Source organism: Pistacia vera, unplaced genomic scaffold (genome assembly GCF_008641045.1).
Source record: "Pistacia vera cultivar Batoury unplaced genomic scaffold, PisVer_v2 Contig433, whole genome shotgun sequence".
Taxonomy (NCBI): domain Eukaryota; kingdom Viridiplantae; phylum Streptophyta; class Magnoliopsida; order Sapindales; family Anacardiaceae; genus Pistacia; species Pistacia vera.
In genome coordinates, this window is record NW_022196261.1 from 1,551,204 (window position 1) to 1,573,526 (window position 22,323).

At 37.4% G+C, this 22,323-nt stretch overlaps 2 protein-coding genes across 2 annotated transcripts; both read right to left on the reverse strand.

The window, feature by feature from the left end:
- Positions 1–5,662: 5,662 nt before the first annotated feature.
- Positions 5,663–7,007, reverse strand: LOC116143886. The gene is made up of 2 exons (XM_031429332.1): positions 6,036–7,007; positions 5,663–5,920 (listed from the first exon to the last, which is right to left on the reverse strand). Exons 1-2 carry the CDS (start codon positions 7,005–7,007, stop codon positions 5,663–5,665), a joined length of 1,230 nt encoding a protein of 409 aa, XP_031285192.1.
- Positions 7,008–17,383: 10,376 nt separating this feature from the next.
- LOC116143887 (UPF0481 protein At3g47200-like) lies at positions 17,384–18,742 on the reverse strand. Its single transcript, XM_031429333.1, has one exon. It carries the CDS (start codon positions 18,740–18,742, stop codon positions 17,384–17,386), a length of 1,359 nt encoding a protein of 452 aa, XP_031285193.1.
- Positions 18,743–22,323: the final 3,581 nt, after the last annotated feature.

The following is a 22,323-nucleotide window of genomic DNA, read 5'->3' on the forward strand; positions in this document are numbered from 1 at the left end:
TATTGAAAGATTCAGCATGCATGAAGAGTGGTGGAGATGGAGAATGAAAGCATGAAAGCATGGATTAAAAAAACGGTTTACATGCAAAGCTTGGATATGAGATTATACCTACTCCTTTGCTTTGGATTGATGAAGATTAGCTTCAAAAGGATGAAACCTCCACACTTTAACACCACCTTGAGAGGATTAGAGAGTGGCCTTGGCTAGGGAGAGAGAGCTTTTAGTTTGTGTTTGAGTGAACAAGTGAATAATGAACAAAAATGCAACCTTTTGCACTTATATATACTTGGGCTATTTTGCAATTATTTATTTTTCACTTCCAAGCCCAATAAAATCTTATTTTATAAAGGGACCCCACAAATTTAATATGCTACCCTTTGAATAATCAATATTATTCAAGAGCCCATGTAAACTAAACTAGTTTACATTAACAACCCATAAATTTACCCTTTTACCCTTTAACTATTAAAAGGTTATTTTCATTCATCTCATCAATCTTAACGCTTTAAGATATAATGATTAAATATAATTAATTATTGCTTGACCATTTTAACCCTTAAAATGTCACAAGTAATTTTTTATATAACTGTTACCATAGAAATCCCGTCATTACCCTCGGAAGGTGCTAGCCCTCTTCGGATAATCATTTCTCTCTCTCATCATTCTCTAACTTCTCAAGGCTATTGGTGTGACCATGTAGGTCCACCGTGGATTAGCCGTGAGCTGGTTCTGGATGAAACCAAAAACCTGTCCGGAGGCCCAACGACTATGGTAAACATCTAGCAATGTGCCATAGTCCCTAAACCACGATGAAAAAATACTTTATCGAACCCATTTAAGATCATATGTACCATGCAAGTAAAGTCCCTCCATTGATATATCCTGATCGAGCTTGGATTCATGGAACGTCAAAATCCTAAACCCGATACCTACCAAATCGTCGATCAATATGTTCGGAACTCGTCATCACAAACTTCCTTTTGTATGTCTAATAATAGACTCTGGCCAGAGATTCTGATTTCTGACATTTATCGACGTTCGACCAAGAACTCGAATCCGGATGGAGTCAATGGTACTCCTAATCCTATATTTCCGAGTCAATGGATCCCTTCTTGACCATCGTTCATTTCCGCATATGAACAACGCATGACCAAATAGGCTTTTTCATACGAAACATGATTAGTCTCGCACTTATACACTGTATGAACCATACGCATCTGTATCAGATCCGACCACAATGTCTCAGGTCAAAGAACTACATCGTGCACTGATATAACCAAACGATAAATCATTGACTACATGCTTTTCTAAGTGATTTGTCATTATTCGGTCACGTTTGAAAAATAGTTCACCAACCGCTAATCCATATCAGTGCCCCAATGACATGACTATCATCGTCATCCGTACTTATATCAACTCATGATATCTTTCGGAAGCATCCAATATGCCTACTATGCAATATAGTTGCCCAAATTATATTGCTTCCGTAGGGAACCCTTTTGATAATTCATTTACCGATTAAATGAATCATCTGAACAATTCATATACGTACTTTATTTTAAATGCATGACTGAATAAATGAAGCAATTTATATATATGAATTGAAGAACTCTTTCTTCTATTAGTTATGATATATAGATACAAGACAAAATGCTCTGAAACCGACAACACGAATGGTTTCTAGGGCATACACTAATACACACTAACACTTGGCAGCTCCTGGACGGTGCAAAGCCTTCCTGAACTCTAATTGATGCTTGCTGACGTGGGTTAACGTCAGCCCTGATTTTTTAGGCATAACAAAAGCTCCCCAGTTCTTAAGGTTTAAAGATTGAATCTTGAGAACTTCATGATTATGTCGCGACCTGACTTGTCCCAAGAAGCTTTTGCTTAAACTAACAGTTGAAATTAGCCACATTGTTACAAATGACGCGAGGCTGATAGTCTGCCTCGACCAACAGACTGAGTATAGATCGTGACATGGATTTTTGAGAGTTACATAAGCGACCTGAAGTGATCGTTCCAAAAGGTTCAGCGACCTATATCGGATCATGCTCAGTGCTATAAAAATGTATTTCGAACTCTACCTACCATTCATGACTTGAAAACACTTAGGATATTTTGCTGTCGAAAACTGAGGATCACCTCGCTCGAATTTGACATGTGGAGAAAAGTGTCTTATTCAAATGACCTCCTTAGATGTTATTCATTGCGCTTGATAGCCGTCTTGGTCAATAAAATAAGCTTTATTTGACAGACGTGTCTTTGTGTAATAAGAGTCAGCCATGAGCATTAAATGCTAGCCATGCCGAAACAACATTCCCTTTTAAAACATTAAATACGGATGAAGGCATATTTAATGTGGAGGAGATAATCACTCCGACGCTTAACGATTTCAATAAAGAAAGACGTCGGTTGATCTTCACGAAGCGTAAAGGTTACTCTTCGCATGGATTAATGACACGTCGTCACAATCAATGGCTAGAAATGCATTCCTACCCAAACGTTGCTTATAAAAGAAACCAAACGTCATCTTCCACTCTATAAAATGCAAACCCCATTCTAAGTTTTTTCATAGAACTCAAACTTTTAGAGAGAAAAAACAACGTTTTTGCACTCAAAAGATCAGTTCATTCCCTACTCGGTTAATGTGCACTCAACACTACGACAAAACAGCCATTCCCAGCAATCACGAGGTAAAGAAAATTTCTTCTCTTCATTTCTTTTTCATTTCGGTCAAAAACTTAATTTTTACAGTAACGGTGGTATGGATAATAGGCTTAGACGATGAACATTCTTAGGTAGTGTTTGAGAAGAAAAACTATTAAGAGTCAAAACTTAGGGCATAGATCTTTAAAACATCACCCTTAAGAATTTTTAGGGTTTTGGCGGCTATGTAAAAGAAACCGAGGTTCTCTTACTCTCCTGAGTCACCGTACAAGATAATGTATACGGAGACGGAGTCACCTCTACATGTCGCACATTTACAGACTCGAAAAACAATAGATATTCTTGAGGTGAGAATAGTCGGAGAGGGAAGTTGCAACCATAAGGCACCACGGAGGGTCCCAGAATGGTGATACGATCAACAGTCACGAAGGATGAAATCCAAAATCCAATAGATCAATACATAATCAACGTAAACATGTATTGGTACAGGTCGCACACTGCTCAGGAACCTCCTGAGGGAATAGCTGCGATCTTGAAAGCGATCTTCAAATGTGGGATGAGGAAACCTCTCCATCCCTACATCAGGTCGATTCTCGACTTCCAGATCGTGCCAAATGCATATATGATAGTGGTCGCTATGTATATAGCATTTGGCAAGCACAACCTTGGCGAACCAACCATAGAAGAGATCGGCTGTGCCTATTATTTAAAGAAGAGTAAAGACAAGGACTCGTACTACCTCTCCAAGAGACCAACGATCAAGAGAGGGATATTTGGTTATGCCAGCAATGTTGGGGCTTACGAAACCAAGTACTTTTTATTTGAGTAAGATAGAATTTGTAAATTTAATGAACCGAGTAGGTTTTCCATTTAATTTTCAGATTACTCATCTTTTAACTTTTCCTTAGCATACTAGGCTAACAAACCTTTTGCTTTCTTGCAGAAAACAAAATGACCAGATTGGCGATGCTAGTTGATCACAATCGCATCAAAGCATTTAGTTGATTGCTTGACCAGAGTCGCGACGCAAGGCTGCTTGTGACTACCACCAACCTATAGAAGTACGGGTTTTTCACTCCTGACGCATCTTTATGCCATGCAATAACTATGCCACCGAAGGTCACAAAAACGATGAAAAAGCTCGGGGGGTTTGCATTCCCCAAGATTAATCCAACTAAACTAGCTGGAGCGACCTCCAGCAATATCACTACAAGGGGGATACAAATTGGTGCCAAAAGGTACTAGACCACAAAGCGACATGAGGAGGCTCTCTGGCCCACCGTTGCTAGTCCATAGAGGAAGAAGACTATGGGCCAGAAGTCTAAGAAGAGAAAGACAATACCCACCAAAGAGGAAACTGAATCTGAATCAGAAGGCTTCGGGGTATTACCAGATAGGCTTCACCCTTACTAAGCCTTCTTTGCGAAAACAACCTCAAGGGAGGCTCCTAGGATGCCGACTACCCTTGGGAGTTCGCAAAGGGAAGAGGGAATGACTGTGGTTGCTTAAGGGGAAGCAGGCAAGCATCAAGTTGAAGGGTTGAGGCTTGACCCGTTCGTACTGGATCTTTTAGGGCAACTATCAGATCATTTACGGCCAGTGGTATACACCCTTTTAGAATGCCAACTTGTCAAGACCTTTGATAGGTTCGTGGCTTCTCAAACTACCAATCTGGTGGCCGTCGCACTTTAAATGCAAAGTTAGGCAAAATGACTTGCTCTCTTTGAGAATTTCTTTCATACAAGTCGATCTTTTAGTTTTCTCACAAAAAAACTAACTTTTTATTCCTTTTCCAAGCATTCTTTGCTCGCCTTAAGTGTGACCCAACAGAAGATAAAGATTGATTATGCTGACAAATTCCACGAGATGAGGGAGGAAATTGCCAAATTGAAATAAGATCTTGCAGCCAGGGACGTAGCCAGGATTCTCAGTCAATGGGTTCAAAACATCAAAGTTGATAAATTTACAATAAAATATATATTGAAGTAATAAGCATAAAAAATGTATTTTTAAAAGTTATATATACCAAATTTTCAATTCTACAATTGTCCTTGACGATTTTTCATATTATGAAAACGTTGCATAATTGCTTCATTGACAATTCCATCAAATATCTCTTTCTCAATATATGTAATAAGACAATCATTTAACAATTGATCTCCAATTTGATTCCGTAGTCGATTTTGCACAATCTTCATCGCAGCAAATGATCTTTCAACACTTGTAGTTGCAATAGGTAATATCAATGCTAATTTCACAAGTAAATAAACCAAGTTATACACCACATTCTTCTTTTTTTGAACCATCTTTTCAGCAAGAGCACCAATTCCATTTAATGTCAAAAAATCATTATCAGAGCGCATATCAAGAATATAAGTATCCAACTAATTGTCTAGTAACACAAGCTCCACTGGTGAAAAGTCACATTGATAAAACTGAGCAAGACAGATCAACTTCTTTTTGTCAAAAGTAGAAAATGAATCATTTGGACTTAAACATGCCACACAAAGAAGCAACTCTATATTCATCTCATTAAAACGTCTATTAAGCTCTTGGAGTTGTAAATCTATGGTAGCATAAAAACATTCCACCTGATAATGATGTAAATTTGTAACTTGATGAAAATTGCATCATGATTGCCCTTTCATTTGAAAATTGTCATTCATATTTGAGTCAATAATACCATTTTCTTTACAAAATGAAGAAACTTCTGTTAACAAACCACCCCATCCATCATCTCTTAACATTTGTAGCCTTTGTTTAGATATTTTCACTAATTTCATTGCATTAACAATATCTTGATCTTTTTTTTTGTAAGGCATTTGATAATTCATTTGTAATGCCTAACATAGTCTTCATCAAATGTAAGCTAAATATGAAATCAAAAGACTGTATAAACTCTGACAAAGTAGAAGTCTGAGCTCTTTGTTTAGAATCTAAACCATCCTCAACAACATTATCAAGAACATCTACCATAGATGGAACATAACAATTAAAGATGCAACATACCATAATGTGAAACCCCACGTGTATCTCCTGCTCTTTTAAGCGTAGTTTCTTGATTCAATCCACGGCCACTTGTAAGTTTACCAATAGATAATGCTTTAGAAACATGAGCAGCTTGACGTTCTCGAAGGATATCTCGCCGCTTACAAGAAGCTCCAACAACATTTACTAGATCAGCTTCCATGTTAAAAAGACTTCCAACTTGAGCATCATTTTTTGCAATAGCAACAAGTGTAAGTTGAAGCTAATGAGCAAAACAATGAATATAATATGCTGATTCATTCTCCCTCATGATCAAACTTTTTAACCCATTGAATTCACTTCTCATGTTGCTATCTCCATCATAGCCTTGCCCTCACCCTTGATATACTTAATCCATGCTTGGAAAACAATGAATCAATTGATAACTTAAGAGAAGAAGCACTTGTATCATTAACATGAATAATGCCAAGAAATCTCTCAACTACATATCCTTTTTTGTCAACATAACGTAACACAACAATCATTTGCTTTTTCACAGATATATTACGAGATTCATCCACCAAAATTGCAAAAAAATCATTTCCCAGATCATGAATAATAGCATTAACAGTTTCAATGGCAAAAGCATTAATGATGTCATGTTGAATATCAGGAGAGGTTAGCTTAACATTACTGGGAGCGTTTTGTCCAACAACTGCATCAATTTCCTCATCATACATAGCTAGAAAGTTTAAAAGCTCAAGGAAATTTCCATGATTTTTTAAACCATCATATTCATTATCACCATGGAAATCAAGACCTTGCTTTAAAAGGAACCGAAGACAATCGACTGAGGCACTTAAACGAAGTCGATAATCTTTTCTCATTTGGTTGGAATACCTATTAAGAGCCATTTCAATATGTTGATCTTGTCTCATCAAAGCCTCACAGTTTTTCCATGCTTGATTGTGAGCACTGTTAGGACCTCCTACATGAATATCCAATCTAGCTTTTTTATTCCAAGCATCAAAACCTTCACTAATAAAAGAATCACCGCCTGCTTGTTTTCCAATCTCATGTCTAAAAAGATAACAACACAAACAAAAAACAACCTCCTTTTCTACACTATACTCTAACCAATTTGCATATTCTCTAAACCAAATGGGATTAAAACGATGCATTAAATTCCCAATTGCTCGCTTTTTAAAATTATGATTGTGTGGTTGGCAAGGTCCTTTTTGCAAGTATGCCCTTCTCACTTTGTCTCTATCATTAGGATGATATTCTAAAATTTTAATCCTCAATCTAGGATCTGTAGGAAGACTACTCAAGTTAATCTCAACATATGTTTGTCTTGAACTAGATTCCATAGGCTCATTGTGAACACTATCGTGACGCCTTATGTTTTGTTCAATCGATGTTTCCTCATTAGAAAACTTTCTTTTGATAAAAAACTTGTCCATAACTAAAAAAATAAAAGAATTTTTATTATCAGAAATATAATTTATTTGCAATCACAATTAAAAAACAACACAAATTTATCAAAATTCAAATAACTTAGATTTTTCAAAAAATTTCTACTAACCCAATAAAATTCAACTCATAAATACATGAAAACTCATCAAATCTAACTCTAAATATCAAGCAATTAACCAATTTATCAAAATTAAACCAAATCCCCAAATCTCTACAACTTAGGGTTTCATCAATTCTTTAAACCATATTCAAAATTAAGTCAATAACTAACCACAATTTATCAAACCCAACTTAAAACAACAATTAATTAGCCCATATCTCAACATAAACAAGATTAAATCAAAACTCACATCAAAATCTATGAATTATTTCAAACCCATTTATTGAACTCAACAAAAACCCATAACTCGTGATCTTTCATCAATTAAGAAAACTAAAAGAAAAGAATTAATTTTAAGTAAAAAATAAAATAAAATTAGTATCATCTTACCTTGTAATCCAAAGGAGTAACATTTCTTGAGTATCCAACCAAAGGACAAATATAATATAAGAGCAAAAGAGAGGAAATAAAGAAAAGAGAAGTTTAAGAAGTATTAATTAATAATTTATTTTGTGGGGTCAACATGAAGTTAAATGGGGTTAAAATTATAAAATCTATTAACTATTAATACTTAATTGAAATTTTTGAAAAGTTCAATGGGTTCAATTGAACCCACAAGCCACTATGTGGCTACGTGCCTGCTTGTAGCTTCAAATGCAGAGGCAAAAACTACCCACATTCAGGCGAATGTATACTTGACTGAAAGGAATTCTGCTATACGAGCAACTGACTTTCAAAAGGTTGAGCTCGAGAAGAAAGATAGCGACAATAAGAAGCTCCGACGAATGGTGGCGAGGCTCACCAAAGAGTTGGGCCAAAGAGAAAAAGAGCTGCAAGCGAGCTTAGAGTGCGCAAAAGCAGCAGAAAAAACTTGAGCTGAGTTAAGGGAAAACTTAGGGAAGGTGAAGAGGGTGTTGCAGACAGATCTTGAGCTGGCTTAAGGGCAACACTTCGCTGACTGAACAGATGAAGCAACATATTCTCTAACTGGAGAGGAAAGCTACTCAATGGGTGCTACAAGCTATTTTCAGCTTGCGGCTGAACAATCCGAACATGGATATCTTTGACCTCCTCGAGGACTAGCAAGTTGCTCTTGTTTCCATGGCCGAGGCCGAAGATAAAAAAGAACAAGATCCTGCCTCGGAAGACGATCAGCAAGAAATGGATGCCTCTGAAGATCAAGCAATCAACCCAGAGGTCGCTGATAAGCCAGATGACTAAGAGGTCATAGCCAAGGATCCTAGAAATGAAGATCAGTGATCGTTCTCTTCTATACTCGAATAGAGTCTTTTGTACTTATTCTTTTCTAATGTAGTTCCTGGTCGTCCCTTGTACATATTTTTAAGATATATAAAAAGGAACTTTTGACCATTTGTGATAGTACTTTTATAACTTAAGCATTTCACAAAACAAATATAGTATATCTGGTCATCAAACTTGTAAATTGTTATAAATAACAAGATTATCAAAAACTTGAGATTACGATACAAGTAATTCTTAGGGAGGAATTGGAATAATCTTATTCATAAAATTTACAATAATGAAAACTTTACAAGTAGAAATGATCAAGCTATAAGCGAGTTTGAAATTATTGATAATAAGGGTGAAGATGTTTAGCATTCCAAGTTTGCGGCAATTCAGAACCATTAAGCTTCTTGAGGTGATACGTTCCAGGTCGTATCATCTTAGCGATGTGATATGGACCTTCCCAGTTAGGTCCCAATACCCCGCACTTGCTTCTCTTGTGTCGAGAATGACTTCTTTTAACACCAAGTCGCCAACCCGGAAGTCTCTTCTCCTGACTTTAGAGTCGAAGAATCTTTTTACTCACTATTAGTAGAAAGATATCCTTAACCGAGCCTTGTCATGGTGTTCTTCAACTAAATCCAGACTTGCACATAGCAGTGCTTCATTGTCTATTTCACTGAAAAATTCTCTCCGAAAAGAATCAGCTCCTACTTCCACTGGGACCATTGCCTCGCAGTCATATGTTGGCGAGAAAGGTGTTTTTGAAGTAGAGATTCTTGGAGTCATTCTATATGCCTATAGAACTTCTAGAAGATCATCGGCCCAATTGCCCTTGGCTACACCAAGCTTGACCTTCAATGTGTACTTGATAGTCTTATTGACAACTTCAACTTGACCATTAGCCTGCAGCTTTGCTACTAAGGTGAATTTCTTATGAATCCCCAGCTCTTCGCAAAACAGCTTGAATTCCTCATTATTGAACTACTTTTCGTTATCAGAGATGAGTGTATGAGGAATCCTATAGTGACACACTATATTCTTGAAGACGAAGTCTTTAAGCTTCTTTGTAGTGATCATGGCCAAAGGTTCTGTTTCGATCCACTTAGTGAAATAATCCACTATGACCACTGCATATTTGATGCCCCCTTTATCGGTTGGTATGGGTCTGATGAGATCAATTCCCCACATAGAGAATGGCCAAGGACTGGTCATCGTCATTAACTGGTGGGAAGGAGCTCACGAGATGTTCACAAATCTCTAGTACTTATCACACTTCTTCACAAAGTTGAAGACATCTTCATGAAGTAGGGGCCAATAATATCCCTAGCGGATAATTTTAATGGCGAGAGATCATGCAGCAGTGTGATTACCACAAATTCTTTCATGTATCTCTCTCATACTATAGTTTGCTTCATCATTCGTTACACATCGGAGGAGGGGAGTGCTAAACCCTCGCTTGTATAACCGATCTCTGATGAGAGTGTAACGAGCAGTTCGAGTTCGTAGGAGTCTTGTCTTAGTCTTGCTGTTAGGAAGAACCCTATCTGTGAGATACTGAATAATCAGAGTCATCCAGGAAATGGATTCATTTGCGGCTACGACCTAATTAGGTGAGCTGATGTTGGAAGCTTCAATGTATTTGATTGGAATACTATTCAGAGCATTAGAGTCCAGCGATGAGACTATCTTTGCCGAAGCATCTACAATAGAATTACTATCTCTCGGGATTTGCCTGATTGTATAGTACTTGAAAGGCTCGAGTGCGGTTTTAGCTTTCTTCAAGTAATTGATCATATTCTTTTCTTTGGCTTGATACTCTCCTAAAATCTGATTGACAACCAGTTGGGAGTCGCTATTAATGTCGATCATATCTGATCCCATTTCTCTTGCTAGTCGCAGACTAGCGAATAACGCTTCATATTTGACCTCATTATTCGTAGCTTTGAATCCAAACTTGAGGGCTCCATAAATGCAAGTTCCCTCATGGTTAATAAGCAGAAGACCAGCTTCAGGTCTTCTCCTATTCGAAGACCCATCAACGTAGAGACTCCATGTTGATAAGTTCTGAACAGTTTTCCAAACAACTTCATTGGCTGGCTACTCGGATTCCTGATATTGCTGATGAGAGAATTTTGAGATAAGTCAGTAATAGCCTACCCTTTGATTGCTGTCTTTGGTCTGTAATGCAGATCAAATTGACTCAATTCTATAGCCCACTTAAGCAATTTATCCGAAGCCTCTGGCTTCTAAAGGATCTGCCTGAATGGGTAGTTGGTTAATACATGGACAGTGTAGACATGGAAATAAGGTTGTAACTTCCTAAAAGTGATCAGTAGGGCATACGCTAATCGTTCCATCTTTGGATACCGAGTCTCGATGTCTAGTAATCATTTGCTCATATAATATACTGGCCACTGAATTTTGCCCTCTTCCCGAATCAGAGTTGCGCTGGCTGTATACTAAGAGACGGACAGGTAGAAAAATAAGATTTCCTTGTGAAGGGGCTTGGACAGGAGATGTGGCTTTTTGAGATGCCCTTTTATGCTTTGGAAGGCTCGCTCATACTCTGAAATCCATTCAAATCTCTTATTAGCCTTGAGTATATTGAAGAACAGCAAGCAATGATATGTTACTCTCAATATGAAGCAACTGAGAGCCGCTATTCTCCCATTCAAGCTCTGAATATGCTTTCGATTGGCAAAACTTTTCATATCTAGAAGAGCTTGGATCTTCTCGGGGTTGACCTCGATCCCCCAATGGTTAACCATATACCCTAGGAATTTTTCCGAGGATACTTTGAATGAAAACTTAAGAGGATTAAGTTTCATTCTATACCTCCAGAGTACATCGAACATCTCTATAAGATTAGTTATGTGATCTAAAGCAACATGCGACTTGACCAGCATGTCATCAACATAGCCCTCCATTGATTTCTTGATCTGCTTGGAAAACACACGATTAACCAAACATTTTTCAGACCGAAGGACATGACTTTATAACATTATAGTCCTTGATCTGTGATGAACGAGGTATGCTTTTCATTAGACGTGTACATCGGGATCTAATTATACATCAAGTAGGCATTTGTAAAGCTTAACAGCTTGTACCCAAAAATGGCATCAATGAGCTGATCGATTCTAGGCAAAGGAAAATTGTCCTTCGGACAAGCCTTGTTGAGATTCGTGAAATCAACGCAGGTTCGCCACTTGCCATTGGGTTTTTTCACCAAAACCGGATTGGCGACCCAACTCGGGTAATGAGCCTCCCGAAGGAACCCGATTTAGAGAGGATTATCCACCTCAATCTTAAGAGCAGCATATCGCTATGGGTCCATGGTTCTTCTTTTCTAGCGAACTGGCCTAACCTCACTATCGATGTTAAGTGCATGACATATTACATTCGGGCTGATCCCGATTATGTCAACATGAGTCCATGCAAAGACATCAATATTCTTTTTGAGGAAGCTCGTTAAATCAGTTGCATGCTGAGGACTAAGATTGCTTCTGATTCTCAACACATGAGTTGTCTCATTTTGGTCGATTGATACATTAGATAGAGTTTCAACAGGTCCATTGTGGGAATACTCCTCCTAAACACAGGAATCTATACTGTCTTCCACTGGACCTGGTTATGGTTCGTTCTTGCTGATCGTCATAGCCTACTCGAGAACGTCCACTGGCGTCCATTTCCCTTTGCATGCCATTTGCATTGCTCTTACATAGCAGTAACGAGATTCACACTAAGACCCTTTGATCTTTCCATACCCCGTCGGACTAGGAAATTTCATCTTCAGATGGTAAATGGAGATAATAGCTTTGAAGTTTCATGGTAGAGGTCATCCCAATATACCATTGAAAGTAGATGGATAGTCTACCACCAAAAACTCTATCATCTTAGTCATTTCGTGGGTCTCACCCAAAGTGACAGAAAGTGCAATCGTTCCCTTGGGAATCAAATGATCCCTAGTAAAACCATAAAGGGGGATAGAGGCAGGTTTCAGGTTTGCCTTGTCCAATTGCATTTCCTAGAATGCTCGCTAAAATATGGAGTTTACGACGCTCCCATTATCCACCAACATTCTGTGGACTTCGCAGCGACCTATTTCTGCTAGGAAGACGAGTGCATCCTCATGAGGGTGATGCTATCATACCGCGTCTTTCTCTGAGAAGGTAATCTCCTCCTCTCTGCACACCTTAGCAGGTCGCGACACCATGCTCATCACACTCACGGGGTCATGGCAAGCTTCTCAAGCATACTTCTCTTGAGCACTCTGAGAATTCCCTATGAGGTATGGTCCTCCAAATATAGTTTCAACAAGATATAGGCCTTTGTGACCACGATGCTTCTTCCCTTGGTCCCCTTGATCCTTCTCCCGAGCGGGAATTAGACCATCAACATATTCCTTGAAGTGCCTATTTTTAATGAGGTCTTCAATTGCCTGCTTAAGAGTTCATCATTCATCAGTATGGTACCCATTATCTCAATGATAATAGCAATATTTCTTACTGAAGGGGGATTATTCATAGGCGTTGGCTCTCTAAGCATATTAGCCTCTTCTGATTTATCCAGAATAGCTGATACCGATGCATTCAGTAGAGCATATTGATTCTTGTTGCGATTGTGACGAGGGACCTAGGCATAAGACTTTTTAGGCTCAAATCGCTGCTTCTTTCCCTTTCTCTGATCGTCATTAGCCCATTTGCGATCAAACTTTCTACTACCCTTTCCCCGGTTTTCCTCCCTCTGATTGGGAGCGCTAGTTGAAGGATTAGGGTCATGGCGATTTAAGGCAGCCACTGAATTTTCAATTCTGAGATATTTCTCAGTGAGGCTGTAGAAGCAGGTGAGGGAAATATCATCCTTAGACTATAGCTTCTTCCACAGGTCGGTTTACGGGCGAACTCCCGCAATAATAAGAGTTCGAACTGAAATTTCGGGTTTATAAGCCACCTTATCCAGCTCCTTCTGGAACCTGTCAATATAGGATTAGAGGTACTCATTCCTCTCCTAGCATATGTTGCTTAGATAGCTCAACGACATTGAAAACTTCCTATTAGCCTGGAAGTGTCTCAGAAATAACAAACTCATCTGTTGCCACGAGTTAATAGATCTTGGTGGAAGTGATCTAAACCAGGGCTTGGCGTGGGCAATTAGAGTCATTGCTAAGTGGCGACATTTCACCAAGTTGGAAACTTGGTGAAGGTTCATGAGGTCATTAAGCTCATAGAGATGATCCTACAGATCAGAATTCTCATCGAATGCTCGCATATCAAGCATTCTAAACCTTGACGGGGGAGAAGCAGTCAACACTACCGGAGAAAAGGGAGACGCCTTAATGACATGCCCTCGCTCATTTTGCTGAGCTCTAATATGATCCAGAGCCTGTTGTAACTTCTCAATTTGAGAAAGTGGAGCTGCCTAGGGATCACTTTCCGCAAAGTAGGTTCGCCTTTTACGATTGCGATTGAGGAAAAACCACAGATCAGACTCTTCCCTGCCTTAGCCAGAGCCTTCGGCATACCTTGGCACACGTTGGTTGGAGCCATGTGAAGGAATTGAATGGCTAGGGCAGTTATCTTGGCCTCTACGGTGGTCAGAACTGAGTCATGGACGGTGGACATTTCCCTTGTGGTGATGGTCAGAACCATCATTCTGGCGATAATGGGAGTCTGCCTACCTTACATTCTATGGGGGTGCCCGTACGATGTTGCGTGGGATGGCTCATGATGCGACATGCCACCAAGTCGCAAAGCCACAGGTGTTCTACCTGCTTCGCGATCGGTATTCACTAGTCCCTTCAAGCCTTTTGGCCCACTATTTGCCACCTATTTTCCCTTGTCTTTACGCTCCATAGTGCGCACAACATGGGCTTTTGCATGTTTTTGCACTTGAGCGTGACCTACAGGCGTCTTTGGTGATGACACTGCCTTGTCGGAATTAGGCGGCATGACCTGATTCAAACGATCTAGCCTTCGGCTAACCATTTGGAGAGTATTGTTAAACCTCTCCAGGTAATTCATAACAGCTGGATCGAGCTAAGAGGTCGAGGGGATATCCGTCGCGGTACTCTACAGGACTGGAGGTACTTCGTGAGAAGTAACATCCTGTACTCGGGGGATCTCCTCGTTGTTAGTGCTAGTTCACTCGATTTCAAGACTACGAGCCAATTGTTTGCGAATAAAGCTAATTGATTAGAGATTCTTGATGAAGAGCGGATACTAAATCAAGCCCTCCCTCTAGTGCCAAACTGTTGATGCTTGATTTTGACACCAACAACTTATACGTGCAAAGTGCTAAGCTATTCTTAGAAATTACACGTGAATGATTGGGATAATCAAATGCAAAGTCTAAATAATAAATGAGAGATGGTTTTTAAAGTGGTTTAGATGCTTAAAACAAATCTTACGTCCACTATTTCTTTTATATATGAGAGATTACAAGAGGTCGCGTATAGCGAACAATGACCAGAGGTACAATAACTTAATATTCTGAGAAAATATCAAGTCAGTCTCTTTCTTGTAGGTTGTCTTTGCTCTGAAAATAAAGATTACAATTAGAATGATGTTTCAAGATCAGAATCCCAAAAATGAGAGGGGGAGTCCTCTATTTATAGTAGAGGAATTCAAGGTAATGATTACAAAACTGCAAGTGGGTAGGTGCCGTGCAAGTCCTTCCTTGCTTCCCATTGGTTGATAACTTAGGAAATATCCTCAAATTACCTAGGGCTTGGACAAGTGTGCAGTCCTCTATCACTCAGAGACAAAACCTGAATCTGCCAAGTTGATGACAACCATATTCTTCTTGTCATGGAGCGATGTGGCAGCTCTTGGACGGTGCAAAACTTTCATGAACTCTGATTAGTGCTTGTTAACGTGGGCTATCGTCAGCCCTGATTTTTTAGGCATAACAAGTGATAAGAGAAATTGAAAGTTGGTATCGAAATAAAATTGGGGATTTCCTACCATAATGCGGAAACTCAATTCTAATTTCCTCGTTTTATGAAATTGGATGATAATCAACGTTGTTTCATATCAAAAGAACAATTTTCTTGTAATTTAAAATTTTAGATAATATCATTTATGTCCCTCATGTGCTACTATGATTTCACTTTCGTCCAATCTGAATTTTGAGACAATCCCTCATATTTTTAGCTAATATCACATATAACTTCATAATTTCTTAGGGGGCATTTGGTACAGAGAATGTTGTATTGCTGAGAATGTTATATTAATGGGAAGATAGATTACTTTCAAGATTATTGGAAATGTTATATCAAATATGTTTTGCTAGATTGGAATAAATTGGTGGGTACGTTATATTTATATATTTAATTGGAAGGAATAAATTGGTAGGTATATTAAATAGATTATTGAATTGCCATTCTTTTTTAATATTATTGTTATTATTTAGATTGTTTTCTAATCCCTTACATTTGAGATTTTGCTAAAACACTCCAACCACAATAGAAGTTTAAAAATTAACAAAAACACTTCCAACCATCCAAGACAACTTATGGTCGCTCGCGGTCACCATCGCCGTAATATAATTTTCACATCTATGTGAACTAGGGTTCTAACACTTTCCTTATAGTGGTTTATGTATATAAATTCTTTCATAATATAATATTATAAATTTCCATAGAAAGAGTACCACTTAGACATAAATTGCTTTACAAAAGTGAATATTCCTTACATATCTATGGATGATTCCTTTCCTCCACAGGTTATATAAGTATAAGCCTTATATTCATTTCTCTGGACTCTCTTCAATTACAAGATTACACTATATAATTTTACTCTAGTTATTAGTATAAAAAGGTTAACAAAATAAAATTAATAATGGTGAGATATAATCAACTACTCATTGAGATAATGGCTTATCTTTTAAATTTCATATTAGATCATTATCTAACAACTCTCTATATCAATGACTCAAACAAATTAGTGGTCATTAAATTTTCTATATAATAATTGTTTCAGTATTAAGATCCCAAAGCCTACCAAATTTTTTTAGCATTCATTGAAAAATGAAATTGCGTAAAATATATAAAAAGAAGTTATTATATTCTTAAACCCCATCTTAAGCAAATAAACCACCGAAAAGCTTCAACGTTATATGTTAGACAAAAAAAAAGAAAAAAAGAAAAAAAAAAAGAAATACAAGTTTCTAAGCTTTAATTTGTATGCTTCTCACAACGTTATACGTATACAGATTCCACAAAAAAAAGCATCTAAAATTCTTAAACCTTGTCTTAAGTATTGATAAAAAAAATGAGCAATAATTTTTCTTTCCTGTAAATTGAGAAAATTACATTAACATCCTGATCTGGTTTATTGGCGACTAATCAAAGTCCAAGAGTTTCTGAAATTTGAATGAATAGAAAAAAAAATTCCTCAAATTTGTGAAATGCCCTATTGGTAGAATCCTAATATTGGTTTTGAGTTTGAAACGTTTAACAATAAAGATGTTTGTGAAAAACACGTTTAGGGGTTTTACTCGTGGATTGGAATTCACTTATGATCTGATTTTTACCAAAACAAATACAAATATATAATTGGTGGTTGATATAAAATAATATTAAAATGAAACAAATCATAACCTTACATTATTATTCACGTACATATGTAATGAGATATTTAAAAGCCTAAGAGTGCTGAGATGGGGAGATAATCTTAATTCTTTATACGTTGTATATACGCTTTTGAAGTTTTTTTTTTTTTTTGGCTATAGCTTATCATAATTACGAATAAATTAACTATAATTATTAATTATATGAAAATCAAGCAATATAAGAAAAAAAACCGCAGAAAAAAAAGCAAAAACTCTTTAGATTAGGATAACTCAATGGGTAAAAGCAACAACAAAAAAAAAAAAAAAAAAAAACCATGACAAAATAACACAAGAAAGTAAACATGATTCAGTCTAAGAGCAGCCGTTTTGTTGAATCTTCACTTGGATTACAGAGAACACTGCTTGAATGACTGTAAGTAGAATCAGGAAAACAGCACCAACGACCGAAATGCTAGCCCATGGAGTGCTAAAATAATTCTGTATCAGTGTTGCCCTCCACTTGTTGTAGCTTTTTCCACGGTATTTTTCCATTTCTTCACAAAGAACTGAAAAATAGTATCTATCAGGATCCAAAGTAGTCCCTCTTGAGAGATTATTTAAAAGAGTCGATGCCCCTTCTTTATCCGGCAGCCAATTTTCAATAATTTGTTTCTCAACAAGTAACTCAATATCTTTGGGAGTATTGGCGAGATGATGAATGATAAAAACATAATCGTTTATGTAATTATCGGCGTAATGACGTTGCTCAAAAGCAATCAAATTTCGAAACAATGATTCAGTCTCAAGCTGTAGTTTCAGCTGTGGAATTTCCAAAGTCCCGTTTCTGAAATTTATTTGAAATGATTCTTTGCTTTCGCTCAACTTGAACTTGGCTCCAGCTTGATGGAGTTGGATCACACTTGGTGCTGTCACAACTTCTTTTCTTTTTTCCTTTTTGGATTTCCCCAACTTCTCTTTTTCTTGCTTCAACTTTAACTTCTCTGTTTCTTGCCTTTTCTTTTCCTCGGGCGATGGTAGATGGCAAATTCTTAAGAAATCAGTGAAATGTTTAACTTCTACGTTTTTTTCAGTACCCTCAAATTTCTTTAATTTGCCATTTACTGCCTCTAAACTCTTGAAATATTCGTATGTGAGGTCAATGATCCTTGGCTTCCGCTCCTGAGGTGTGGCAGCGCCAGCTGGGATGGACTTACTCACTTTTTCTAGGTTAAAAATTTCCTCAAGAATGAAAAATGGAATTTGATTCTCAAGCAACCACATGTCGTACCATAAATCTTGAATCAAATATGGCTGTCCAAATATATGGTCTTCCTTCTTTCGCATTTTTTGGAAAGTATACCTCAACAAGAGTTCAACGATGAAGGCGGCGTCCACCAGAATTATTTCCACAAATTCATCACGATTAAAATTGATTGTTTCAGCATAACAGCTACGTAATTTTTCTTCATTCTTAGTAATCAAATCAAAAAGCTCTTTTACACTTACCTCAGCTCGCGTAAGAAACTCTTTCAGGTATCTTTGTTTTTCTTCTTCCATGAACTTTAAGTGCTCTTCGCCATGGTGAAGAGGGCCAATGGAGACTATTTGAGGTGTATAAGCTTTTTCATTTCCTTCGCGTAGACGCTTTGGAGCTTTATAGATGCAACAGTTTGTGGGTGGGATCAATTCTGACAAATTTTTTAGCTTCTCTTCCAAACTTGTCCAAGGCATTTTTGAAGATTTTGATTGTTCTTCCCTACCAATTAATTCCAACATGGTAAAGAGTTAACTCAATTTGGTAATTATTATATTGAAAACAAATGTAATGAAAAAGAAATAAAATAAAGGCTAGCTAATATCTATTTTAAGGATAATATTAATTGTAATGTTAATTTGGGATTCTTATTAAAATGAATATTTTGTGAATACTTAATTCGTCTACCATAGAATACATAATTTCAAGCATTCTTGACATTAACCCCAATATCTAACTGCTGTGCATGTTTAAATCAAATAAGACATGAAAAACAGAAATGTAACATAATTACGTAAATATTATCAAATCTCGACCTGGTTATATCATACGTATGTATAGACAATGCATAAATAAAATATAAATAATATTCTTTAAGCTCTAAAACCCTTCTAGCAAGGTAGCATAATTTATAGCAGACTTAATTTAATTAAGAAGCTTCACAGTTTTTTTTTTATTTTTTTTTATTTTTTTATTATGGATTTCAGAATTATGCCATTATCTCGATTGTTCTCTAAAATAATATACTAAATACTGTTTCATATAGTATTGTGTTGCCAATTAAAAGATATATCACACAAATGTACAATTTTATTGGACAAATGAGATGAGAACGAAAATTAATACTTACATGTGGGTACTATCTTGTTCAACTCCTTGGATATCGATCAAACCTTCCTGATTCATACCTAGATTCGGAGGGATTTAGAGTGTATTTTGAAGTAAAAAAAAAAAAAAAAGCATATAGAGAGTACTGTCTCAATGGCCAACTGCTTTAGAACTCTTTTTACAAGATGTTTTTCTTAGGCCTCAGGCTATCCTGAAGTAGTTTTCTAAATTTGATCCTTAAATAGAATTAATCGATCATTCCTTTCTTCCACTGGTGATATAAAAGTAAGATTATTTTATTCTTCTAGATTCTGAGTAGGCCCTTTAATTTTTTGCCCTAAATTTAACACCTTGGTAGGCATTAACTTTATTGGTCCAAGTCAGAAGTGTAAGAATTACCTATATAATGACAGATTTTTTTACTAGTTTAATGAGAAATATACTTGGTTATTAGAAGAAAAAGATATAGAAATTAAAAAATAAAACTATTTCCCTTGAATAATCAGTTAGTTCGATTTAGTAATATAAAACATTCATTGAAAACTAACGGTGTATACAATGTAGAATTGTTGTCATATATTCTTAAACCTTACCTCAAGCAAATAGAGCACCAAAAAAGCTTCAGCATTAATTTCACAGCGTGAAAAAAAGAGAAAAGATGCAATATGATATACATTTCTAAGCTTTGTTTTCATCTCATAAAGCACAAAGTAACCCTTAGTTTATCCCTAACCTTATAGTATACGTAACGTTACACATGATGGTCACATAAAGCTTGCACAAAAAGCCTATGAATTCTTAAACTTTGTCCTAATCAAGCATTTGATAAAAGCATGAATGAGCCATAGTTTTTATTTCCTGGATATTGAAATATTTGACCTTTTCACTGGCACCAAATATGACTGAATGGGTATATGAGAGAGTAAACAAGGTATTCAAAGTGTGAAATAATTCATTTTGGGGCGGTCAATCTCTATATATAAGAGAGATAATTGATTTTCATCCTGTGGTTTTAGTTTAATAACTTTGAGGACACTTGTTTAAAATCTATAATTTTTATTCTTCTCGTACCAAATACTACTCTTTTAGACATTTGACCTAACAAATGTTACTTGATTGTTAGTTAGCTTTTAAATTTGTATTGAAATAACAAAAATACCCATTTTAGAAAAAGATGAAAAATTATTTAAACAAACAATAGTAAATTAAATAAACACATTAAAACTACAAATTCAAATTAAATAAACATATTATATACTAAATGTTGTGTGTGATTTTTCCACCAAGCTCGGAGCATTGCGAGGATATAGTTCGATCCAGAACCAGCTCGACTTCACCGATTGTTTGACCCAACATCAGCTCGTCGAGATATAGCTCAACCCAGCACAAGCTAGTTGCGAACAATCCAAATGATCGTTCAACCAATTCCCAGATATTTTAGGAATGATCAGATTGACAGTAATCTTTGTGCAATCCCAACGCCCAATTATGAGAATATCGGAGTTGCATTTCAATTTAATTGTAATCCCTTTATTTTCACTCATTCCTTTGTACAAACTCCATATATAAACCCCCCCAAAAAATAAGGAAAGGGTTGGAAAAAATTCATAGAATTACTATTGTGAGCTCTTGCAGCAAATAAAAAGAACAGTGGACGTAGACTCAAGAGTTTATCTCACCAAACCACTTTAAAATCCTTTTTGCCATTTACTTTACTGCATTCATTATTCATTCATTGCTGGTTATTCGTAATCACGCACACACCAGTTCTGATCCCACAAAGGTCGATCAAATCACTCTAGTTGGTACAAATTTTTGTATCAACATTTTGACGCTAGAAGGAGGGCCTCCTCCAACATCTTAGAAATTCTGGTAAACAGCCACACCGATCTAACCACTTCAGGCCCACAATCGTGCGAACAAGATCAAAAACCACAACCAAAAACCACGACGATATGGAGACCACCCATCAAGAGGTGTAACAGGATGTCGCTGGGCATCGACCATCATTGTCGCCATCTCATCATGCCACAAATAACCAGGGGACAGGGACGTCAAACCCCGAAAATGGTTAGCTAGTGGAGATGATTAGAACCATGGTTGCATATGCGGTGCAACGGAATGTGGCTGAGCTGAGAAATCAACAACCAACTGCCCAAAACCTTGACCAGCCGTGCTTCACTGATCCCACCTTGACGAGTCAGACTTTAGTCGGGGACCAGTCTGGCTCATCAGCGCCAAGGGATGATCGACACTCTTGACGTCAAAGGGTGCATTCTGCTCACAAGCGTGAGTCACGCGAGCAAACCAACCCTGGGAGGCGGCTAGGGAAATAACCAATGGGTGAAAGCGAAGGTAATGGTCACCCACGAGACGTTTGACCTACTCAGTGGAATCCTCAACGTTAGCATGCCAGTCTTAACCTAAGCCCAAGACAAGCCCGATCCTCGCAAGCTCGCAAGACGAGTAATGTGCGCCAATCTGGCAATGACCGATGTTTTGGTTATAACCGACGTCATGAGCAATGCATTGATGAGCATGATAACATTTATCAATCGAGCCATCATGACTCAACCTCGTGCATCAATGCGCGTAATGGAGGGGGTTCACAAGCAACAGATTTGCGAACTCACTTGCTCGAGGTAAGGTTGAATAGAGCTAGCTAGGGCAATCACAATGAAGACTTGGATCGTGTGCAGAAAATATTTGACGATCTAAGGGCCCGCCAGAACGGTGTGGCAGAAGAAATAGTGAGTTCCTCTTTCATAGAGGAGGTTTGCTAGACCCCGCTTCGACAAGGATTCAGGGTGCCAGAGAGTAAGTTCGAAGGGAAATGAGACCCTAGAGACCACCTCGATAATTTCAATGACTTGATGGAGCTTCACCAGGTCTGTAACCTAGCAAAGTGTCATTGCTTCACGGTTACATTGGTAGGGGATGCCAAGAGGTG